Source organism: Oncorhynchus masou, chromosome 29 (genome assembly GCF_036934945.1).
Source record: "Oncorhynchus masou masou isolate Uvic2021 chromosome 29, UVic_Omas_1.1, whole genome shotgun sequence".
NCBI lineage: Eukaryota > Metazoa > Chordata > Actinopteri > Salmoniformes > Salmonidae > Oncorhynchus > Oncorhynchus masou.
Genome location: NC_088240.1, coordinates 91170367 through 91192183, shown reverse-complemented (window position 1 = coordinate 91192183; position 21817 = coordinate 91170367). Strand labels below are relative to the sequence as shown.

The following is a 21817-nucleotide window of genomic DNA, read 5'->3' as shown; positions in this document are numbered from 1 at the left end:
GAGAGACAGAGAAAGAGAGAGAGCGATAGAGAGAGAGAGACAGAGAGAGAGAGAGAGAGAGAGAGAGAGAGAGAGAGAGAGACAGAGAAAGAGAGAGAGAGAGAGAGAGAGAGAGAGAGAGAGAGAGAGAGAGAGAGCGATAAAGACAGAGAGAGAGAGAGAGAGAGAGAGAGAGAGAGAGAGAGAGAGAGAGAGAGAGAGAGAGAGAGAGATCTACAGGAGAATGGCTGGACACATGCTTCAGCCTAGTGCAATTTAATTGGCTGATTATTTCCAATTACTGCAGCCATTCCCTGCGTGCGGCTAGTAGCCTAGTCTGATGGTGTTGGGAGATGCACATGCAGGATTTAAATGGTTTGCCTCTACTGCAACCTCATTGTGGGTGGATTGGGCCAGTGTTGCTATGAAGGTGCGCTTTACATAGAATATTAATTTCAAATATGCTCTATATTTAAACACCTCTCAAAATAGAATGGCCTCTCGTTTAGCCTACTTGAGTCTACTTTCAAGAAACGCATGAAAGCAAATCACCACCGGCTTCTCGGCTTCTTTTTCTTTGCATTTGTACTTAAAATAACGATGTGTTCACTGGATTCTTTTTCAGCCAGAAGAACACAGCGCGGGGAGGGACTGTCTGGGTGATGTGATGTGGATGTAGACTAGGCTATTGAACTGAACGTCTATCCTCTCTATATGACACCATGAACCCTGCCTCGGGCGGCGCTGCCGACTCCCGCAGCCAGCTAGACAATAGCAACAGAAAGCAGCAGCAACAGCGCGCTTCCTCCCCGGCTGGCGGCAAAGTCATTGGATCTAAAGAGACACCGAAAAGCAGCACTCCGTCAAAGATCATCACGTCAAAGCAGTGCGGAGGAGGGAGAGGCAGCCGTGGCAGCTCGCCGGTCTCCACGGCAACCAGCAAAGACAGACTGTCTTCTTCTTCTTCCAAAGGCGCGGCAAGCGCGGCAGGCGCGGCCCCTGTCCAGTCCGATGGTGCTGAAATCCATACATTGACCAGGGCGGCGGCGGCGGCTGGGAGCGGCAGAGGAGCGGCAGAGGAGCGCAGTAGTCCGTCTGAAGACTCGCGTTGTACTGATATATCGTGTTTGAAGGGGGATACAACCCGGGTTGTTTCTGATCAGCCTTGTTCATCAAAATCTTCTAAATTGAAGAACAATAACCCGAGAGGAGGGGGAGGAGAAGGCGAGGCTAGCAGCACAGCGACCGGAAACAAAAAGAGCTCCGGCAAGAGCAGTGTGGGCTGCGGCCCTGGCTTCTGGAGAGAGGGATGTTTGCAGTCGGAGCTGATCCAGTTTCACCTGAATAAAAGCTTAAAGAAAGGAGGAGGAAAGATGAAGGCGAAGACACCGTCTCCCCCGGAGCCGGTCACGGAAACGGCGGAACCAGAGGATCTCTCCCCTGAGGCCATCGTTAACGAGCCCGAACCGGTACCTGAGCCCGACCAGCTATTTCAGGAGGAGATAGAGAAACTGGAGGATGAAAACGATGAACTAAAGGTATGTCTATTTTAATTTGGCAAGTCAGTTAATTAAGAACAAATTCTTATTTTCAATGACGGCCTAGGAACAGTGGGTTAACTGCCTGTTCAGGGGCAGAACGACGGATTGTGTACCTTGTCAGCTCGGGGATTTGAACTTGAACTTCGGTTAGTAGTCCAATGCTCTAACCACTAGGCTACCATGCCGCCCCGGCAGTCTGCCACTGTCTGTATGGGTTTAAATAACAGCATGTTTTAGCAGCCTCTGCTTTATACTGTTGCCCAGGGCGTCATCACCAGGCAGGAAGTACATGAGGATGGCTGGGGGGGGGGGGGGGGCTTTTTCCGGCAATCAAGAGCCATAATCATTATGCTTAATTCTATGTCCAAAATGTGTATTTGTTCTGCATATCTAAGCGTACCTCTTGAGACGTCTGTATCCTCCTGACTGGGAGTTCTTTTTACTAAAGAAACTAAAATTATGAGTCTTATTCAAGACATTTAGTTATTGCTTGATTTTCTAGTCTACCAACCTTGCCAGCAGGATAGATAAGATAATTAGACAAGCTTGCTACTCTAACTTGATAGCCTGAAAATGGCTCCTTGGTAGTTATGAGGTTGGGCTAACCCCAATCTGGGCTAACTAAATAAAATAGATAAATAAATACTAATAAATAAAATAGATAAATAAATAATAATAAATCAAATAGATAAATAAATAATAATAATAAATCAAATAGATAAATAAATAATAATAATAAATCAAATAGATAAATAAATAATAATAATAATAATAAAATAAAAAATAATAATAAATCAAATAGATAAATAAATAATAATAATAAATAAAATAGATAAATAAATAATAATAATAATAAAATAAATAATAATAAATCAAATAGATAAATAAATAATAATAATACATAAAATAGATAAATAAATAATAATAATAATAAAATAGATAAATAAATAATAATAATACATCAAATAGATAAATAAATAATATTATTATTACATAAAATAGATAAATAATAATAATAATAATAATAAATAAAATATATAAATATATAATAATAAATCAAATTAAATTGATAAATAAATAATAATAATAATAATAATAAATAAAAATGATAAATAAATAATAATAATAATAAATACAATTTCTTCATAAAACTTGCTAGTTGTATTACAGAGAAAAATGTATACTTTAAAAAATCCAATTTAAACAGCACAAATCTGAAGGGCACGTGCCCCTGTGCCCCTGTGCCCCTATAGGGCAGAACGCCTTTGCTGTTGCCTCTATAATATTGAATTGATTCCTCTAATTGCTGTGTCCCTCTCCATCTCTCTCTCGCTCTCATTCGTTCCCATTAGACTGAGATAGAGGAGATGAGAGCGGAGATGGACGAGATGAGAGACACGTTCTACGAAGAGGACGCCTGCCAGCTGCAGGACATGCGTCGCGAGCTGGAGCGAGCCAATAAGAACTGCCGGATTCTCCAGTACCGTCTGAGGAAGGCGGAGAGGAAGAGGATGAGGTTCGCTCAGACCGGAGAGGTAGACGGAGAGCTACTGAGGGCCCTGGAGCAGGACTTGAAGGTAAATCTCAGTCTCGATAAAAACCTCTTAAGGATCCGCGCCGTTATTAACATTTTCGCCTAAAATGACATACCCAAGTCTAACTGCTTGTAGCTCAGGACCTGAAGCAAGGATATGCATATTATTGACACCATTTGAAAGGAAACACTTTGAAGTTTGTGGAAATGTGAAATGAATGTTGGAGAATATAACACATTAGATCTGGTAAAAGAAAATTAAAAGAAAAAAAAATGTATTTTTGTATTTTTTTGTACCATCATCTTTGAAATATAAGAGAAAGGCCATAATGTATTATTCCAGCACAGGTGCAATTTAGATTTTGGTCACTAGATGGCAGCAGATGGCAGCAGAGTTGTGCAAAGTTTTACACTGATCCAATGAACCATTGCATTTCAGTGAGGGGCCAAGCCTCCAGACACCCACAACTTGTTTATTCATCAAAACCAAGCCCTTTCGCGCCAAAGCCAGCAAGTGCGCCAATAATTGAGATCGTGAAAATAGCAAAAATATCTCTAACACACCAATGAACCTATAGCGCTACTGCCTGCACTTAGATTTACCAATGCGTTAGGTTTGTTAAAATACCTGAAGTTGTCTGGACTCTATATGTCACAGGGTTTGACCTGAAGGTAATGTTGTCTAGACTCTATATGTCATAGGGTGTGACCTGGAGGTAATGTCTTCTAGACTCTATATGTTATAAGGTAATGTTGTCTAGACTCTATATGTCATAGGGTGTGACCTGAAGGTAATGTTGTCTAGACTCTATATGTCATAGGGTTTGACCTGAAGGTAATGTTGTCTAGACTCTATATGTCACAGGGTTTGACCTGAAGGTAATGTTGTCTAGACTCTATATGTCATAAGGTAATGTTGTCTAGATTCTATATGTCATAGAGTGTGACCTGAAGGTAATGTTGTCTAGACTCTATATGTCATAGGTTGTCTAGACTCTATATGTGATAGGGTGTGACCTGAAGGTAATGTTGTCTAGACTCTATATGTCATAGGGTGTGACCTGGAGGTAATGTTCTCTCGACTCTATATGTCTGCTGTAAACTGTGGACGTTATGAATGTAATTTGATTTGATCCAAATGCCATTCTATTCCCAAAATGCTTGTGTCTATACAGTAACATATGCATTGCATTCAGAAAGTATTCAGACCCCTTGACCTTTTCCACATTTTGTTACGTTACAGCCTTATTCTAAAATGGATTAAATAAAAACAAATCCTCATCAATCTACACATAACATCCCATAATGACAAAGCGAAAACAGGTTTTAAGAAATCCTGTCAAATTTATACAAAAATAAAAATAGAAATACCTTATTTACAGATGTATTCAGACCGTTTGCTATGAATCTCGAAACGGAGCTCAGGTGCATCCTGTTTCCATTGATCATCCTTGAGATGTTTCTACAACTTGACTGGAGTCCACCTGTGGTAAATTCAATTGATTGGACATGATTTGGAAAGGCACACACCTGTCTATATAAGGTCCCACAGTTGACAGTGCATGTCAGAGCAAAAACCAAGCTATGAGGTCGAAGGAATTGTCTATATAGCTCCGAGACAGGATTGTGTTGAGGCACAGATCTTGTGGAAGGGTACCTAAACATTTCTGCAGCATTGAAGGTCTCCAAGAACACAGTGGCCTCCATCATTCTTAAATGGAAGAAATTTAGAGCCACAAAGACTCTTTCTAGAGCTGGCCGCCTGGCCAAACTGATCGTTCTGGGGAGAAGGGCCTTGGTCATGGAGGTGACCAAGAACTCGATGGTCAGTCTGACAGAGGTCCAGAGTTCCTCTGTGAAGATGGGTGAACCTTCCATAAGGACAACAATCTCAACAGCAGTCCACCAATCAGGCCTTTATGGGAGAGTGGCCAGACAAAAGCCACTCCTCAGTAAAAGGCACACGACAGCCTGCTTGGAGTTTGCCAAAAGGCACCTAAAGGACTCTCAGACCATGAGAAACATGATTCTCTGGTCTGATGAAACCAAGATTGAACTCTTTGGCCTGAATGCCAAGTGTGACATATGGAGGAAACCTGGCACCATCCCGACAGTGAAGCATGGTGGTGGCAGCATCATGATGTTTTTCAGCAGCAGGGACTGGGAGACTTGTCAGGATCGAGATGAACGGAGCAAAGTACAGAGAGATCCTTGATGAAAACCTGGTCCAGAGCACTCAGGACCACAGACTGGGGTGAAGGTTCACCTTCCAACAGGACAATGTCCCTAACAGCCAAGACAATGCAGGAGTGGCTTCGGGACAACTCTCTGAATGTCCTTGAGTGGCCCAGCCAGAGCCCGGACTTGAACCCAATCGAACATCTTTGGAGAGACCTGAAAAGAGCTGTGCAGCGACACTCCCCATCCAACCTGACAGAGCTTGAGAGGATCTGCAAAGAAGAATGGGAGAAACTCCCCAAATACAGGTGTGCCAAGCTTGTAGGGTCATACCCAAGAAGATTCGAGGCTGTAATCGCTGCCAAAGGTGCTTCAACAAAGTACTGAGTAAAGGGTCTGAATACTTATGTAATTGTGATATTTCTGGGGGTTTTTTAAACTTGTTTTTGCTTTGTCATTATGGGGTATTGTGATGTCATTATGGGGTATTGTGATGTCATTATGGGTATTGTGATGTCATTATGGGGTACTGTGATGTCATTATGGGGTATTGTGATGTCATTATGGGGTATTGTGATGTCATTATGGGGTATTGTGATGTCATTATGGGGTATTGTGTGTAGATTGGTGAGGGTAAAAAACATTTGAATCCGTTTTAGAACAAGGCTATAATGTAACAAAATGTGGAAAAAGTCAAGGGGTCGGAATACTTTCAGAATGGACTGTATACTAATAGACCATGTATACTAATATTATACTAATAGACCATGTATACTAATATTATACCAATAGACCATGTATACTAATATTATACTAATAGACCATGTATACTAATAGTATACTAATAGACCATGTATACTAATAGACCATGTATACTAATAGACCATGTATACTAATAGACCATGTATACTAATAGACTATGTATACCAATAGTATACTAATAGACCATGTATACTACTAGTATACTAATAGACCATGTATACTAATAGACCATGTATACTAATAGACCATGTATACTAATAGACCATGTATACTAATAGTATACTAATAGACCATGTATACTAATAGACCATGTATACTAATAGACCATGTATACTAATAGACTATGTATACCAATAGTATACTAATAGACCATGTATACTAATAGTATACTAATAGACCATGTATACTAATAGACCATGAATACTAATAGTATACTAATAGACCATGTATACTAATAGTATACTAATAGACCATGTATACTAATAGACCATGTATACTAATAGTATACTAATAGACCATGTATACTAATAGACCATGTATACTAATAGTATACTAATAGACCATGTATACTAATAGACCATGTATACTAATAGTATACTAATAGACCATGTATACTAATAGACCATGTATACTAATAGACCATGTATACTAATAGACCATGTATACTAATAGACCATGTATACTAATAGACCATGTATACTAATAGACCATGTATACTAATAGACCATGTATACTACTAGACTACGTATACCAATAGTATACTAATAGATCTCTCCCCCTCCCTCCCTGTCTCTCTCCCCCTCCCTCCCTGTCTCTCTCCCTCTCCCTCCCTGTCTCTCTGCCTCTCCCTCCCTGTCTCTCTCCCCCTCCCTCCCTGTTTCTCTCCCTCTCCCTCCCTGTCTCTCTCCCCCTCCCTCCCTGTCTCTCTCCCTCTCCCTCCCTGTCTCTCTCCCCCTCCCTCCCTGTTTCTCTCCCTCTCCCTCCCTGTCTCTCTGCCTCTCCCTCCCTGTCTCTCTCCCCCTCCCTCCCTGTCTCTCTACCCCTCCCTCCCTGTCTCTCTCCCCCTCCCTCCCTGTCTCTCTGCCTCTCCCTCCCTGTCTCTCTCCCCCTCCCTCCCTGTCTCTCTCCCTCTCCCTCCCTGTCTCTCTCCCCCTCCCTCCCTGTCTCTCTCCCTCTCCCTCCCTGTCTGTCTGCCTCTCCCTCCCTGCCTCTCTCCCTCTCTCCCTCTCTGCCCCTCCCTCCCTGTCTCTCTCCCTCTCTCCCTGTCTCTCTGCCTCTCCCTCCCTTTCTCTCTCCCTCTCCCTCCCTGTCTCTCTCCCCCTCCCTCCCTGTCTCTCTCCCCCTCCCTCCCTCCCTGTCTCTCTCCCTCTCCCTCCCTGTCTCTCTCCCCCTCCCTCCCTGTCTCTCTCCCCCTCCCTCCCTGTCTCTCTCCCTCTCCCTCCCTGTCTCTCTGCCCCTCCCTATCAACCCCCCCCCCTAGGTAGCGAAGGACGTGTCAGTGCGTCTGCACCATGAGTTGGAGAATGTGGAGGAGAAAAGGACGAAGACGGAGGAGGAGAACGAGAAACTAAGGCAAAAGCTGATAGAGGTGGAGGTGACCAAACAGGCCCTGCAAAACCAACTGGAGAAGGCCAAGGAGGTGATGAGGGGGAGGGAAGGGGTGAGGTGGGGGGGTTTGGGTGGTGGGTTAGGTGGAGGTGACCGAGCAGGCCCTGCACAACCAGCTGAAGAAGGAGGTGATGAGGACACCTGCTGTCAAGGAGGGCAAGGTTCTGCAGTGTCATGTGACCGTCTGTGTTCCAACCCAGATCTCCTGTGTGCCACAAAACTGTGTTCGCCTGCCGAGCTAAAGCCGAAAGACGCTATAGCTCAGGGAGTTAACACAGGCTCCTGGTTACTCATCACAAGCTTGTTAGTTGAGAGGTTCTGAGAGTGGTGTTTTAATGATCGACAGTCTGTCTGTAAAGCACGTTTAACTGTCCACAACAGATTCCACCAGTCACGTACAACAGGTAACAGGTGGGCTGATGGTGTGATGTCATCTGTATCCTCTGCAGCTGTCACTGAAGAGGAGAGGAGGCAGGGATGTTCAGAAGGACAAAAGGATTCCACAGACTCCAATAGAGGTACGGCGTCCTTCTTACATTTACATTTACATTTAAGTCATTTAGCAGACGCTCTTATCCAGAGCGACTAACAAATTGGTGAATTCACCTTCTGACATCCAGTGGAACAGCCACTTTACAATAGTGCATCTAAATCATTAAATCATTCTTCAAACTATAATGATGAGAGACAAGACCAAAACACATCTTCTTCATTCTTCTTCTCTCCTCAGGAGGACAACGAAGATCTGAAATGCCAGCTCGCCTTCATCAAGGAGGAAGCCATTTTAATGAGGAAGAAGATGGCTAAAATTGACAAGGAGAAGGACCGGCTGGAACACGAGCTGCAGAAGTACCGCTCTTTCTACGGGGATGTGGACAGCCCTGGGCCCAAGGGAGAGGCTGGAGGACCAGCCACCACCCGGGAGTCAGAGCTGAAACTGAGACTGAGACTGGTGGAGGAGGAAGCCAACATCCTAGGGAGGAAGATCGTAGAGCTGGAGGTGGAGAACAGAGGACTGAAGGCTGAACTGGAGGACATGAGAGACAGGTAGGGAGGGAGGGAGGGAGGGAGGGAGGGAGGGAGGGAGGGAGGGAGGGAGGGAGGGAGGGAGGGAGGGAGGGAGGGAGGGAGGGAGGGAGGGAGATCGTAGAGCTGGAGGTGGAGAACAGAGGACTGAAGGCTGAACTGGAGGACATGAGAGACAGGTAGGGAGGGAGGGAGGGAGGGAGGGAGGGAGGGAGGGAGGGAGGGAGGGAGGGAGGGAGGGAGGGAGGGAGGGAGGGAGGGAGGGAGGAAGATCATAGAGCTGGAGGTGGAGAACAGAGGACTGAAGGCTGAACTGGAGGACATGAGAGACAGGTAGGGAGGGAGGGAGGGAGGGAGGGAGGGAGGGAGGGAGGGAGGGAGGGAGGGAGGGGGAGGGAGGGAGGGAGGGAGGGAGGGAGGGAGGGAGGGAGGGAGGGAGGGAGGGAGGGAGGGAGGAAGATCATAGAGCTGGAGGTGGAGAACAGAGGACTGAAGGCTGAACTGGAGGACATGAGAGACAGGTAGGGAGGGAGGGAGGGAGGGAGGGAGGGAGGGAGGGAGGGAGGGAGGGAGGGAGGGGGAGGGAGGGAGGGGGAGGGAGGGAGGGAGGGAGGGAGGGAGGGAGGAAGATCGTAGAGCTGGAGGTGGAGAACAGAGGACTGAAGGCTGAACTGGAGGACATGAGAGACAGGTAGGGAGGGAGGGAGGGAGGGAGGGAGGGAGGGAGGGAGGGAGGGAGGGAGGGAGGGAGGGAGGGAGGGAGGGAGGGAGGGAGGGAGGGAGGGAGGGAGGGAGGAAGATCGTAGAGCTGGAGGTGGAGAACAGAGGACTGAAGGCTGAACTGGAGGACATGAGAGACAGGTAGGGAGGGAGGGAGGGAGGGAGGGAGGGAGGGAGGGAGGGAGGGAGGGAGGGAGGGAGGGAGGGAGGGAGGGAGGGAGGGAGGGAGGAAGATCGTAGAGCTGGAGGTGGAGAACAGAGGACTGAAGGCTGAACTGGAGGACATGAGAGACAGGTAGGGAGGGAGGGAGGGAGGGAGGGAGGGAGGGAGGGAGGGAGGCAGGGAGGGAGGGAGGGAGGGAGGGAGGGAGGGAGGGAGGGAGGGAGGGAGGGAGGGAGGGAGGGAGGGAGGGAGGGAGGGAGGGAGGAAGATCGTAGAGCTGGAGGTGGAGAACAGAGGACTGAAGGCTGAACTGGAGGACATGAGAGACAGGTAGGGAGGGAGGGAGGGAGGGAGGGAGGGAGGGAGGGAGGGAGGGAGGGAGGGAGGGAGGGAGGGAGGGAGGGAGGGAGGGAGGGAGGGAGGGAGGGAGGGAGGGAGGGAGGGAGGGAGGAAGATCGTAGAGCTGGAGGTGGAGAACAGAGGACTGAAGGCTGAACTGGAGGACATGAGAGACAGGTAGGGAGGGAGGGAGGGAGGAAGATCGTAGAGCTGGAGGTGGAGAACAGAGGACTGAAGGCTGAACTGGAGGACATGAGAGACAGGTAGGGAGGGAGGGAGGGAGGGAGGGAGGGAGGGAGATCGTAGAGCTGGAGGTGGAGAACAGAGGACTGAAGGCTGAACTGGAGGACATGAGAGACAGGTAGGGAGGGAGGGAGGGGGGGAGGGAGATCGTAGAGCTGGAGGTGGAGAACAGAGGACTGAAGGCTGAACTGGAGGACATGAGAGACAGGTAGGGGAGGGAGGGGGGGGAGGGAGGGAGGGAGGGAGGGAGGGAGGGAGGGAGGGAGGGAGGGAGGGAGGGAGGGAGGGAGGGAGGGAGGGAGGGAGGGAGGGAGGGAGGGAGGGAGATCGTAGAGCTGGAGGTGGAGAACAGAGGACTGAAGGCTGAACTGGAGGACATGAGAGACAGGTAGGGAGGGAGGGAGGGAGGGAGGGAGGGAGGGAGGGAGGGAGGGAGGGAGGGAGGGAGGGAATAGAGGACTGAAGGCTGAACTGGAGGACATGAGAGACAGGTAGGGAGGGAGGGAGGGAGGGAATAGAGGATTGAAGGCTGAACTGGAGGACATGAGAGACAGGTAGGGAGGGAGGGAGGGAGGGAGGGAGGGAGGGAATAGAGGACTGAAGGCTGAACTGGAGGACATGAGAGACAGGTAGGGACGGAGGGAGGGAGGTAGGGAGGGAGGGAGGGAGGGAATAGAGGACTGAAGGCTGAACTGGAGGACATGAGAGACAGGTAGGGAGGGAGGGAGGGAGGCAGGTAGGGAGGGAGGGAATAGAGGACTGAAGGCTGAACTGGAGGACATGAGACAGGTAGGCCCAATGGACCCCTAAACCCTAAACCCTACGCCCTATAGACTTGATGCACTGAGAGGATTTGACAGGGTCAGCAATATGGTAGTAGCTCCACCCTGCTCTCTGATAGGCTAGATAGAAGTTTCACCATCTTGCTTATACCAATCAAATCCTCTCAGATCTCCGTAATGTCTTTGTAAATAAACAAGATACATTTGATGGATTGATTTATGTATTAATTGATTAATGTATTTATTGATGTATTGAGTGATTGATGCATTGATTGATTTATTGGTTGATTGATGTATTGACGTATTGCTTGATCGATGTGTTGATTGATTGATTTGTATTGATTGATTGATGTGTTGATTGATGTATTGGTTGATTGATTGCTGTATTGATTGAGTGATGTATTGAGTTATGTATTGAGTGATGTATTGATTGATGTGTTGATTGATGTATTGCTTGATTGATTGATGTGTTGATTGACGTGTTGATTGGCGTGTTGATTGGCGTGTTGATTGGCGTGTTGATTGATGCATTGATTGGTTGATTGATTGATTGATGTGTTGATTTATGTGTTGATTGATTGAAGTATTGATTGAATTGTATTGATTGATTGATGTGTTGATTGATGTATTGGTTGATTGATTGCTGTATTGATTGATGTATGTATTGATTGAGTGATGTATTGAGTGATGTATTGATTGATGTGTTGATTAATGTATTGATTGATTGATTGATTGATGTGTTGATTGACGTGTTGATTGACATGTTGACTGATGCATTGATTGGTTGATGGATTGGTTGATTGATGTGTTGATTGATGTGTTGATCGACGTGTTGATTGATTGATGTGTTGATTGACGTGTTGATTGATTGATTGCTGTATTGATTGATGTATGTATTGATTGAGTGATGTATTGAGTGATGTATTGATTGATGTATTGATTGATGTATTGATTGATGTGTTGATTGACGTGTTGATTGATGTATTGATTGATTGATTGATTGATGTGTTGATTGATGTATGTATTGATTGAGTGATGTATTGATTGATGTATTGATTGATGTATTGATTGATGCATTGATTGATGTATTGATTGATGTGTTGATTGACGTGTTGATTGATGCATTGATTGATTGATGTGTTGATTGATGCATTGATTGATGTGTTGATTGATGTGTTGATTGACGTGTTGATTGATGCATTGCCAGGGATGAGGTGGCAGGAGGCTCGTCTGAGCACGGCTGCAGCAGGGAGCAGGGAGAGGAACTCAGGGAGCTGAGACAGCAGCTACAGCTGGTGGAGGACGAGGCAGAGCTGCTTAGGAGGAACCTGCAGGACGCAGAGGAGGACAACAACAAGGTGACTCCCAAATGGCACCCTACTCCCTATATAGTGCACTACTTACTACTGCAGGATGTAGAGGAGAACAACAGTGTTAGTCCCAAATGGCACCCTATTCCCTATATAGTGCACTACTTACTACTGCAGGATGTAGAGGAGAACAACAGTGTTAGTCCCAAATGGCACCTTATTCCCTATATAGTGCACTACTTACTACTGCAGGATGTAGAGGAGAACAACAGTGTTAGTCCCAAATGGCACCCTACTCCCTATATAGTGCACTACTTACTACTGCAGGATGTAGAGGGGAACAACAGAGTTAGTCCCAAATGGCACCAAATGGCATCCTATTCCCTATATAGTGCACTACTTTAGACCAGGGACCAAATGGCTCTGGTTGAAACTAGTGTGCTATATAGGGAATAGGGTGCCATTTGGAAAGCAGCTGTTTACATTCTACGTGTGAGTCATGTAGAGGAGAACAACAGAGTTAGTCCCAAATGGCACCCTATTCCCTATATAGTGCACTACTTACTACTGCAGGATGTAGAGGAGAACAACAGTGTTAGTCCCAAATGGCACCCTATTCCCTATATAGTGTAGTAGAGTATTTCCCCTCAAAGCAACCTATCATCAGGTCAAATGGCCACTCATAATGTTTACCATGTATCTCCTAGGGGAAGGACACCTGGTCTCATAATGTTTACCATGTATCTCCTAGGGGAAGGACACCTGGTCTCATTAAGGTTTATCATGTATCTCCTAGGGGAAGGACACCTGGTCTCATTAAGGTTTATCATGTATCTCCTAGGGGAAGGACACCTGGTCTCATAATGTTTACCATGTATCTCCTAGGGGAAGGACACCTGGTCTCATTAAGGTTTACCATGTATCTCCTAGGGGAAGGACACCTGGTCTCATTAAGGTTTACCATGTATCTCCTAGGGGAAGGACACCTGGTCTCATAAGGGTTACCATGTATCTCCTAGGGGAAGGACACCTGGTCTCATAATGTTTACCATGTATCTCCTAGGGGAAGGACACCTAGTCTCATAAGGGTTACCATGTATCTCCTAGGGGATAGGACACCTGGTCTCATAATGTTTACCATGTATCTCCTAGGGGAAGGACACCTGGTCTCATAATGTTTACCATGTATCTCCTAGGGGAAGGACACCTGGTCTCATAAGGGTTACCATGTATCTCCTAGGGGATAGGACACCTGGTCTCATAATGTTTACCATGTATCTCCTGGGGGAAGGACACCTGGTCTCATAAGGGTTACCATGTATCTCCTAGGGGAAGGACACCTGGTCTCATAAGGGTTATCATGTATCTCCTAGGGGATAGGACACCTGGTCTCATTAAGGGTTACCATGTATCTCCTAGGGGAAGGACACCTGGTCTCATTAAGGTTTACCATGTATCTCCTAGGGGAAGGACACCTGGTCTCATAATGTTTACCATGTATCTCCTAGGGGAAGGACACCTGGTCTCATTAAGGTTTACCATGTATCTCCTAGGGGAAGGACACCTGGTCTCATAAGGGTTATCATGTATCTCCTAGGGGATAGGACACCTGGTCTCATTAAGGGTTACCATGTATCTCCTAGGGGAAGGACACCTGGTCTCATAATGTTTACCATGTATCTCCTGGGGGAAGGACACCTGGTCTCATAAGGGTTACCATGTATCTCCTAGGGGAAGGACACCTGGTCTCATAAGGGTTATCATGTATCTCCTAGGGGATAGGACACCTGGTCTCATTAAGGGTTACCATGTATCTCCTAGGGGAAGGACACCTGGTCTCATTAAGGTTTACCATGTATCTCCTAGGGGAAGGACACCTGGTCTCATAATGTTTACCATGTATCTCCTAGGGGAAGGACACCTGGTCTCATTAAGGGTTACCATGTATCTCCTAGGGGAAGGACACCTGGTCTCATAAGGGTTATCATGTATCTCCTAGGGGATAGGACACCTGGTCTCATTAAGGGTTACCATGTATCTCCTAGGGGAAGGACACCTGGTCTCATTAAGGTTTACCATGTATCTCCTAGGGGAAGGACACCTGGTCTCATAATGTTTACCATGTATCTCCTAGGGGAAGGACACCTGGTCTCATTAAGGTTTACCATGTATCTCCTAGGGGAAGGACACCTGGTCTCATTAAGGTTACCATGTATCTCCTAGGGGAAGGACACCTGGTCTCATTAAGGGTTACCATGTATCTCCTAGGGGATAGGACACCTGGTCTCATAAGGGTTACCATGTATCTCCTAGGGGAAGGACACCTGGTCTCATAAGGGTTACCATGTATCTCCTAGGGGAAGGACACCTGGTCTCATAAGGGTTACCATGTATCTCCTAGGGGAAGGACACCTGGTCTCATAATGTTTACCATGTATCTCCTAGGGGAAGGACACCTGGTCTCATAAGGGTTACCATGTATCTCCTAGGGGAAGGACACCTGGTCTCATTAAGGTTTACCATGTATCTCCTAGGGGAAGGACACCTGGTCTCATAAGGGTTACCATGTATCTCCTAGGGGAAGGACACCTGGTCTCATAAGGGTTACCATGTATCTCCTAGGGGAAGGACACCTGGTCTCATAAGGGTTATCATGTATCTCCTAGGGGAAGGACACCTGGTCTCATAAGGGTTACCATGTATCTCCTAGGGGAAGGACACCTGGTCTCATAAGGGTTACCATGTATCTCCTAGGGGAAGGACACCTGGTCTCATAAGGGTTACCATGTATCTCCTAGGGGAAGGACACCTGGTCTCATAAGGGTTATCATGTATCTCCTAGGGGAAGGACACCTGGTCTCATAAGGTTTACCATGTATCTCCTAGGGGAAGGACACCTGGTCTCATAATGTTTATCATGTATCTCCTAGGGGAAGGACACCTGGTCTCATAATGTTTACCATGTATCTCCTAGGGGAAGGACACCTGGTCTCATAATGTTTATCATGTATCTCCTAGGGGAAGGACACCCGGTCTCATAAGGTTTACCATGTATCTCCTAGGGGATAGGACACCTGGTCTCATAAGGTTTACCATGTATCTCCTAGGGGAAGGACACCTGGTCTCATAAGGGTTACCATGTATCTCCTAGGGGAAGGACACCTGGTCTCATAAGGTTTACCATGTATCTCCTAGGGGAAGGACACCTGGTCTCATAATGTTTACCATGTATCTCCTAGGGGAAGGACACCTGGTCTCATAAGGGTTATCATGTATCTCCTAGGGGAAGGACACCTGGTCTCATAAGGGTTATCATGTATCTCCTAGGGGAAGGACACCTGGTCTCATAAGGGTTATCATGTATCTCCTAGGGGAAGGACACCTGGTCTCATAATGTTTACCATGTATCTCCTAGGGGAAGGACACCTGGTCTCATAAAGTTTACCATGTATCTCCTAGGGGAAGGACACCTGGTCTCATAATGTTTACCATGTATCTCCTAGGGGAAGGACACCTGGTCTCATAAGGGTTACCATGTATCTCCTAGGGGAAGGACACCTAGTCTCATAAGGGTTATCATGTATCTCCTAGGGGAAGGACACCTGGTCTCATAAGGGTTACCATGTATCTCCTAGGGGAAGGACACCTGGTCTCATAAGGGTTACCATGTATCTCCTAGGGGAAGGACACCTAGTCTCATAAGGGTTATCATGTATCTCCTAGGGGAAGGACACCTGGTCTCATAATGTTTACCATGTATCTCCTAGGGGAAGGACACCTGGTCTCATAAAGTTTACCATGTATCTCCTAGGGGAAGGACACCTGGTCTCATAAGGGTTACCATGTATCTCCTAGGGGAAGGACACCTGGTCTCATAATGTTTATCATGTATCTCCTAGGGGATAGGACACCTGGTCTCATAAGGGTTACCATGTATCTCCTGGGGGAAGGACACCTGGTCTCATAAGGGTTACCATGTATCTCCTGGGGGAAGGACACCTGGTCTCATAAGGGTTATCATGTATCTCCTAGGGGAAGGACACCTGGTCTCATTAAGGGTTACCATGTATCTCCTAGGGGAAGGACACCTGGTCTCATAATGTTTATCATGTATCTCCTAGGGGAAGGACACCTGGTCTCATAAGGGTTACCATGTATCTCCTAGGGGAAGGACACCTGGTCTCATAAGGGTTACCATGTATCTCCTAGGGGAAGGACACCTGGTCTCATAATGTTTACCATGTATCTCCTAGGGGAAGGACACCTGGTCTCATTAATGTTTATCATGTATCTCCTAGGGGAAGGACACCTGGTCTCATAAGGGTTACCATGTATCTCCTAGGGGAAGGACACCTGGTCTCATAAGGGTTACCATGTATCTCCTAGGGGAAGGACACCTGGTCTCATTAAGGTTTATCATGTATCTCCTAGGGGAAGGACACCTGGTCTCATAAGGGTTACCATGTATCTCCTAGGGGAAGGACACCTGGTCTCATAAGGTTTACCATGTATCTCCTAGGGGATAGGACACCTGGTCTCATAAGGGTTACCATGTATCTCCTGGGGGAAGGACACCTGGTCTCATAATGTTTACCATGTATCTCCTAGGGGAAGGACACCTGGTCTCATAAGGGTTACCATGTATCTCCTAGGGGAAGGACACCTGGTCTCATAATGTTTACCATGTATCTCCTAGGGGATAGGACACCTGGTCTCATAAGGTTTACCATGTATCTCCTAGGGGAAGGACACCTGGTCTCATAAGGGTTACCATGTATCTCCTAGGGGAAGGACACCTGGTCTCATAAGGGTTACCATGTATCTCCTAGGGGAAGGACACCTGGTCTCATTAAGGTTTATCATGTATCTCCTAGGGGAAGGACACCTGGTCTCATAAGGGTTACCATGTATCTCCTAGGGGAAGGACACCTGGTCTCATAAGGTTTACCATGTATCTCCTAGGGGATAGGACACCTGGTCTCATAAGGGTTACCATGTATCTCCTGGGGGAAGGCCCGATTTAAGCTAAGGTAGTTTTACTCAGCGTAGTTGAGGGCAGAACTTGAGTTAAGAAAGGTTGCAGGACATAATGGGCTGTGGTTCCCATTAGGTCTGCTCGTTTTTTTTTGACAGAAGGTAGTTTTATAATTTAAAGTACATCCTGTTTCAATCCTCCCACTACTAAATCTGTCTTTTAGGTGACGGGGGAGCTGAACAAGCTGAAGTACAAGGAGGGCTCCAGGCACGGCGCCGGGGGTGGAGGGGGTGGCGCCGGGGCGGCTGCAGACCGGGCCAAGGTGGAGGTCCTGCAGGAGGAGCTAAAGGCTGCCAGGCTGCAGATCAACGAGCTGAGTGGCAAGGTGAAGCAGCGTGATGGACTACACTACCCACGATGCTCTGTGGGGGTTTCCTCCATGCTTCTCTGTGAGAACACATTGGAAGTGGAATTTCAGTTTCCTTTCCTGAATTGATTGACATGAAATGAAGCTGACAGTTGAAGCTAACACAATGCTATCCATCTCTGATGCTAACATAATGCTATCCATCTCTGATGCTAACATCTCTGACGCTAACATAATGCTAATAATCTCTGACACTAACATAATGCTATCCATCTCTGACACTAACATAATGCTATCCATCTCTGATGCTAACATCTCTGACGCTAACATAATGCTATCCATCTCTGATGCTAACATCTCTGACGCTAACATAATGCTAATAATCTCTGACACTAACATAATGGTTTTCATCTCTGAAGCTAACATAATGGTATCCATCTCTGAAGCTAACATAATGCTATCCATCTCTGATGCTAACATCTCTGACGCTAACATAATGCTAATAATCTCTGACACTAACATCATGGTTTCCATCTCTGAAGCTAACATAATGGTATCCATCTCTGATGCTAACATAATGCTAATCATCTCTGACGCTAACATAATGCTATCCATCTCTGACGCTAACATAATGCTATCCATCTCTGACGCTAACATTTACATTACATTTACATTTAAGTCATTTAGCAGACGCTCTTATCCAGAGCGACTTACAAATTGGTGAATTCACCTTCTGACATCCAGTGGAACAGCCACTTTACAATAGTGCATCTAAATCATTTAAGGGGGGGTGAGAAGGATTACTTTATCCTATCCTAGGTATTCCTTGAAGAGGTGGGGTTTCAGGTGTCTCCGGAAGGTGGTGATTGACTCCGCTGTCCTGGCGTCGTGAGGGAGTTTGTTCCACCATTGGGGGGCCAGAGCAGCGAACAGTTTTGACTGGGCTGAGCGGGAACTGTACTTCCTCAGTGGTAGGGAGGCGAGCAGGCCAGAGGTGGATGAACGCAGTGCCCTTGTTTGGGTGTAGGGCCTGATCAGAGCCTGGAGGTACTGCGGTGCCGTTCCCCTCACAGCTCCGTAGGCAAGCACCATGGTCTTGTAGCGGATGCGAGCTTCAACTGGAAGCCAGTGGAGAGAGCGGAAGAGCGGGGTGACGTGAGAGAACTTGGGAAGGTTGAACACCAGACGGGCTGCGGCGTTCTGGATGAGTTGTAGGGGTTTAATGGCACAGGCAGGGAGCCCAGCCAACAGCGAGTTGCAGTAATCCAGACGGGAGATGACAAGTGCCTGGATTAGGACCTGCGCCGCTTCCTGTGTGAGGCAGGGTCGTACTCTGCGGATGTTGTAGAGCATGAACCTACAGGAACGGGCCACCGCCATGATGTTGGTTGAGAACGACAGGGTGTTGTCCAGGATCACGCCAAGGTTCTTAGCGCTCTGGGAGGAGGACACAATGGAGTTGTCAACCGTGATGGCGAGATCATGGAACGGGCAGTCCTTCCCCGGGAGGAAGAGCAGCTCCGTCTTGCCGAGGTTCAGCTTGAGGTGGTGATCCGTCATCCACACTGATATGTCTGCCAGACATGCAGAGATGCGATTCGCCACCTGGTCATCAGAAGGGGTAACGGAGAAGATTAATTGTGTGTCGTCTGCATAGCAATGATAGGAGAGACCATGTGAGGTTATGACAGAGCCAAGTGACTTGGTGTATAGCGAGAATAGGAGAGGGCCTAGAACAGAGCCCTGGAGGACACCAGTGGTGAGAGCGCGTGGCGAGGAGACAGATTCTCGCCACGCCACCTGGTAGGAGCGACCTGTCAGGTAGGACGCAATCCAAGCGTGGGCCGCGCCGGAGATGCCCAACTCGGAGAGGGTGGAGAGGAGGATCTGATGGTTCACAGTATCGAAGGCAGCCGATAGGTCTAGAAGGATGAGAGCAGAGGAGAGAGAGTTAGCTTTAGCAGTGCGGAGCGCCTCCGTGATACAGAGAAGAGCAGTCTCAGTTGAATGACTAGCATCTCTGATTACATTTACATTTAAGTCATTAGATGCTAACATAATTCTATAATAATCTCTGATGCTAACATAATGCTATCCTGTCTCTGATGCTAACATAATGCTATCCTGTCTCTGACACTAACATAATGCTATCCTGTCTCTGACGCTAACATAATGCTATGCTGTCTCTGACGCTAACATAATGCTATAATCATCTCTGATGCTAACATAATGCTATAATCATCTCTGACGCTAACATAATGCTATGCTGTCTCTGACGCTAACATAATGCTATGCTGTCTCTGACGCTAACATAATGCTATCCTGTCTCTGACGCTAACATAATGCTATGCTGTCTCTGACGCTAACATAATGCTATGCTGTCTCTGACGCTAACATAATGCTATCCTGTCTCTGACGCTAACATAATGCTATGCTGTCTCTGACGCTAACATAATGCTATCCTGTCTCTGACGCTAACATAATGCTATCCTGTCTCTGACGCTAACATAATGCTATGCTGTCTCTGACGCTAACATAATGCTATGCTGTCTCTGACGCTAACATAATGCTATCCTGTCTCTGACGCTAACATAATGCTATCCTGTCTCTGACGCTAACATAATGCTATCCTGTCTCCTTTCCTCGACAGGTGATGCAGATGCAGTATGAGAACCGGGTCCTGCTGTCCAACATGCAGCGCTACGACCTGGCGTCACACCTGGGCATCAGGGCCAGCCCCCGGGAAAGTGACGCAGAGAGTGACGGAGGAGACGACGCCTCCACCTCATCGCGCTTCCCACCCCACCGTAAACGAGAAGGCCCCATCGGAGGGGAGAGCGACTCGGACGAGGTGATACGGCATCGTGTGCCACCACAGTGACCCGTAATGCTTTGTGTATTAAATACGGTGAAGCTAAGCTGAAGCTAAGGTTATCCCCGTCTCCCTATCCAGGTGCGTAACATCCGGTGCCTGACCCCAACCCGCACCCTCTTCTCCCCTGAGGGCCGTTTCCTCCCGCGCAGCCTGAAGGACCGGCAGCAGATGGTAGACATCCGTATAGAAGCAGAGCGGCTGGGCCGGACCGTCGACGGGCTGATAGCGGACACTGGTACCATCATGGCTGAGGCCCGGGTCTATATGGTCTCCAACGGGGAGCTTTACGAGGAGGAAGGGAGCGCCGTCAGGGAGCACGAGTTGTTGTACAGGATCACCGCTCAGATGAAGGCCTTCAGGAAGGAGCTGCAGGGTTTTATAGACAGACTGGATGTCCCCAAGCCAGAGGACAAAGAGGAGGAGGAACCACTGTCTGTAAGTTGAACAGAGTTAGAAGCACACCAGGGTTTATGTTGGCCGGTAATAGTCAACTTTAGTATTACATCTACTGTAGGACAGGCCTCTATTTGGTCTGAATGTCAGTATGACATCTACTGTAGGACAGGCCTCTATTTGGTCTTAATGTCAGTACTACATCTACTGTAGGACAGGCCTCTATTTGGTCTGAATGTCAGTAATACATCTACTGTAGGACAGGCCTCTATTTGGTCTGACTGTCAGTAATACATCTACTGTAGGACAGGCCTCTATTTGGTCTGACTGTCAGTAATACATCTACTGTAGGACAGGCCTCTATTTGGTCTGACTGTCAGTATTACATCTACTGTAGGACAGGCCTCTATTTGGTCTGACTGTCAGTATTACATCTACTGTAGGACAGGCCTCTATTTGGTCTGAATGTCAGTATTACATCTACTGTAGGACAGGCCTCTATTTGGTCTGAATGTCAGTATTGTTTAACCTGCTTTTTAATCTGTTCTTTCTTCCTGTCTTTCTACCATTCTGTTTTCCTGACTCGCCGTCCTTATTAATCCCACCTAGATGTTTCAACCCATCATTCTGCTCATCCTCATCCTCGTCCTATTCTCTTCACTCTCCTACACCACCATCTTCAAACTCGTCTTCCTCTTCACTCTCTTCTTCGTCCTGTAACATCCGTCTCACTTTGACATAGACACATTTTTGTTTAGTCATATTTTTTATTTTTTATTTTGGAATATTCCCATCTAAGGTCACAAGTGATACGGGACACTATTCCAGGTTTCAGCAGTTACTATTTACAAGCTTTCAACACACACTGGAGAAGACCACACACCTCTGGGACTGAGACACTGGAGAAGACCACACACCTCTGGGGCTGAGACACTGGAGAAGACCACACACCTCTGGGACTGAGACACTGGAGAAGACCACACACCTCTGGGGCTGAGACACTGGAGAAGACCACACACCTC

The 21817-nt window shown here is 47.1% G+C and overlaps 1 protein-coding gene across 1 annotated transcript; it reads left to right on the top strand.

Moving 5' to 3' along the window:
- Positions 1-612: 612 nt before the first annotated feature.
- On the top strand, positions 613-21736 carry LOC135520971 (microtubule cross-linking factor 3). The gene is made up of 10 exons (XM_064946858.1): positions 613-1517; positions 2873-3097; positions 7475-7633; positions 8052-8120; positions 8333-8649; positions 12083-12233; positions 17384-17545; positions 20178-20378; positions 20481-20837; positions 21405-21736. The coding sequence occupies exons 1-10, from the start codon at positions 702-704 to the stop codon at positions 21513-21515; spliced, it is 2568 nt and encodes an 855-aa protein (XP_064802930.1). The 5' UTR covers positions 613-701; the 3' UTR covers positions 21516-21736.
- Positions 21737-21817: the final 81 nt, after the last annotated feature.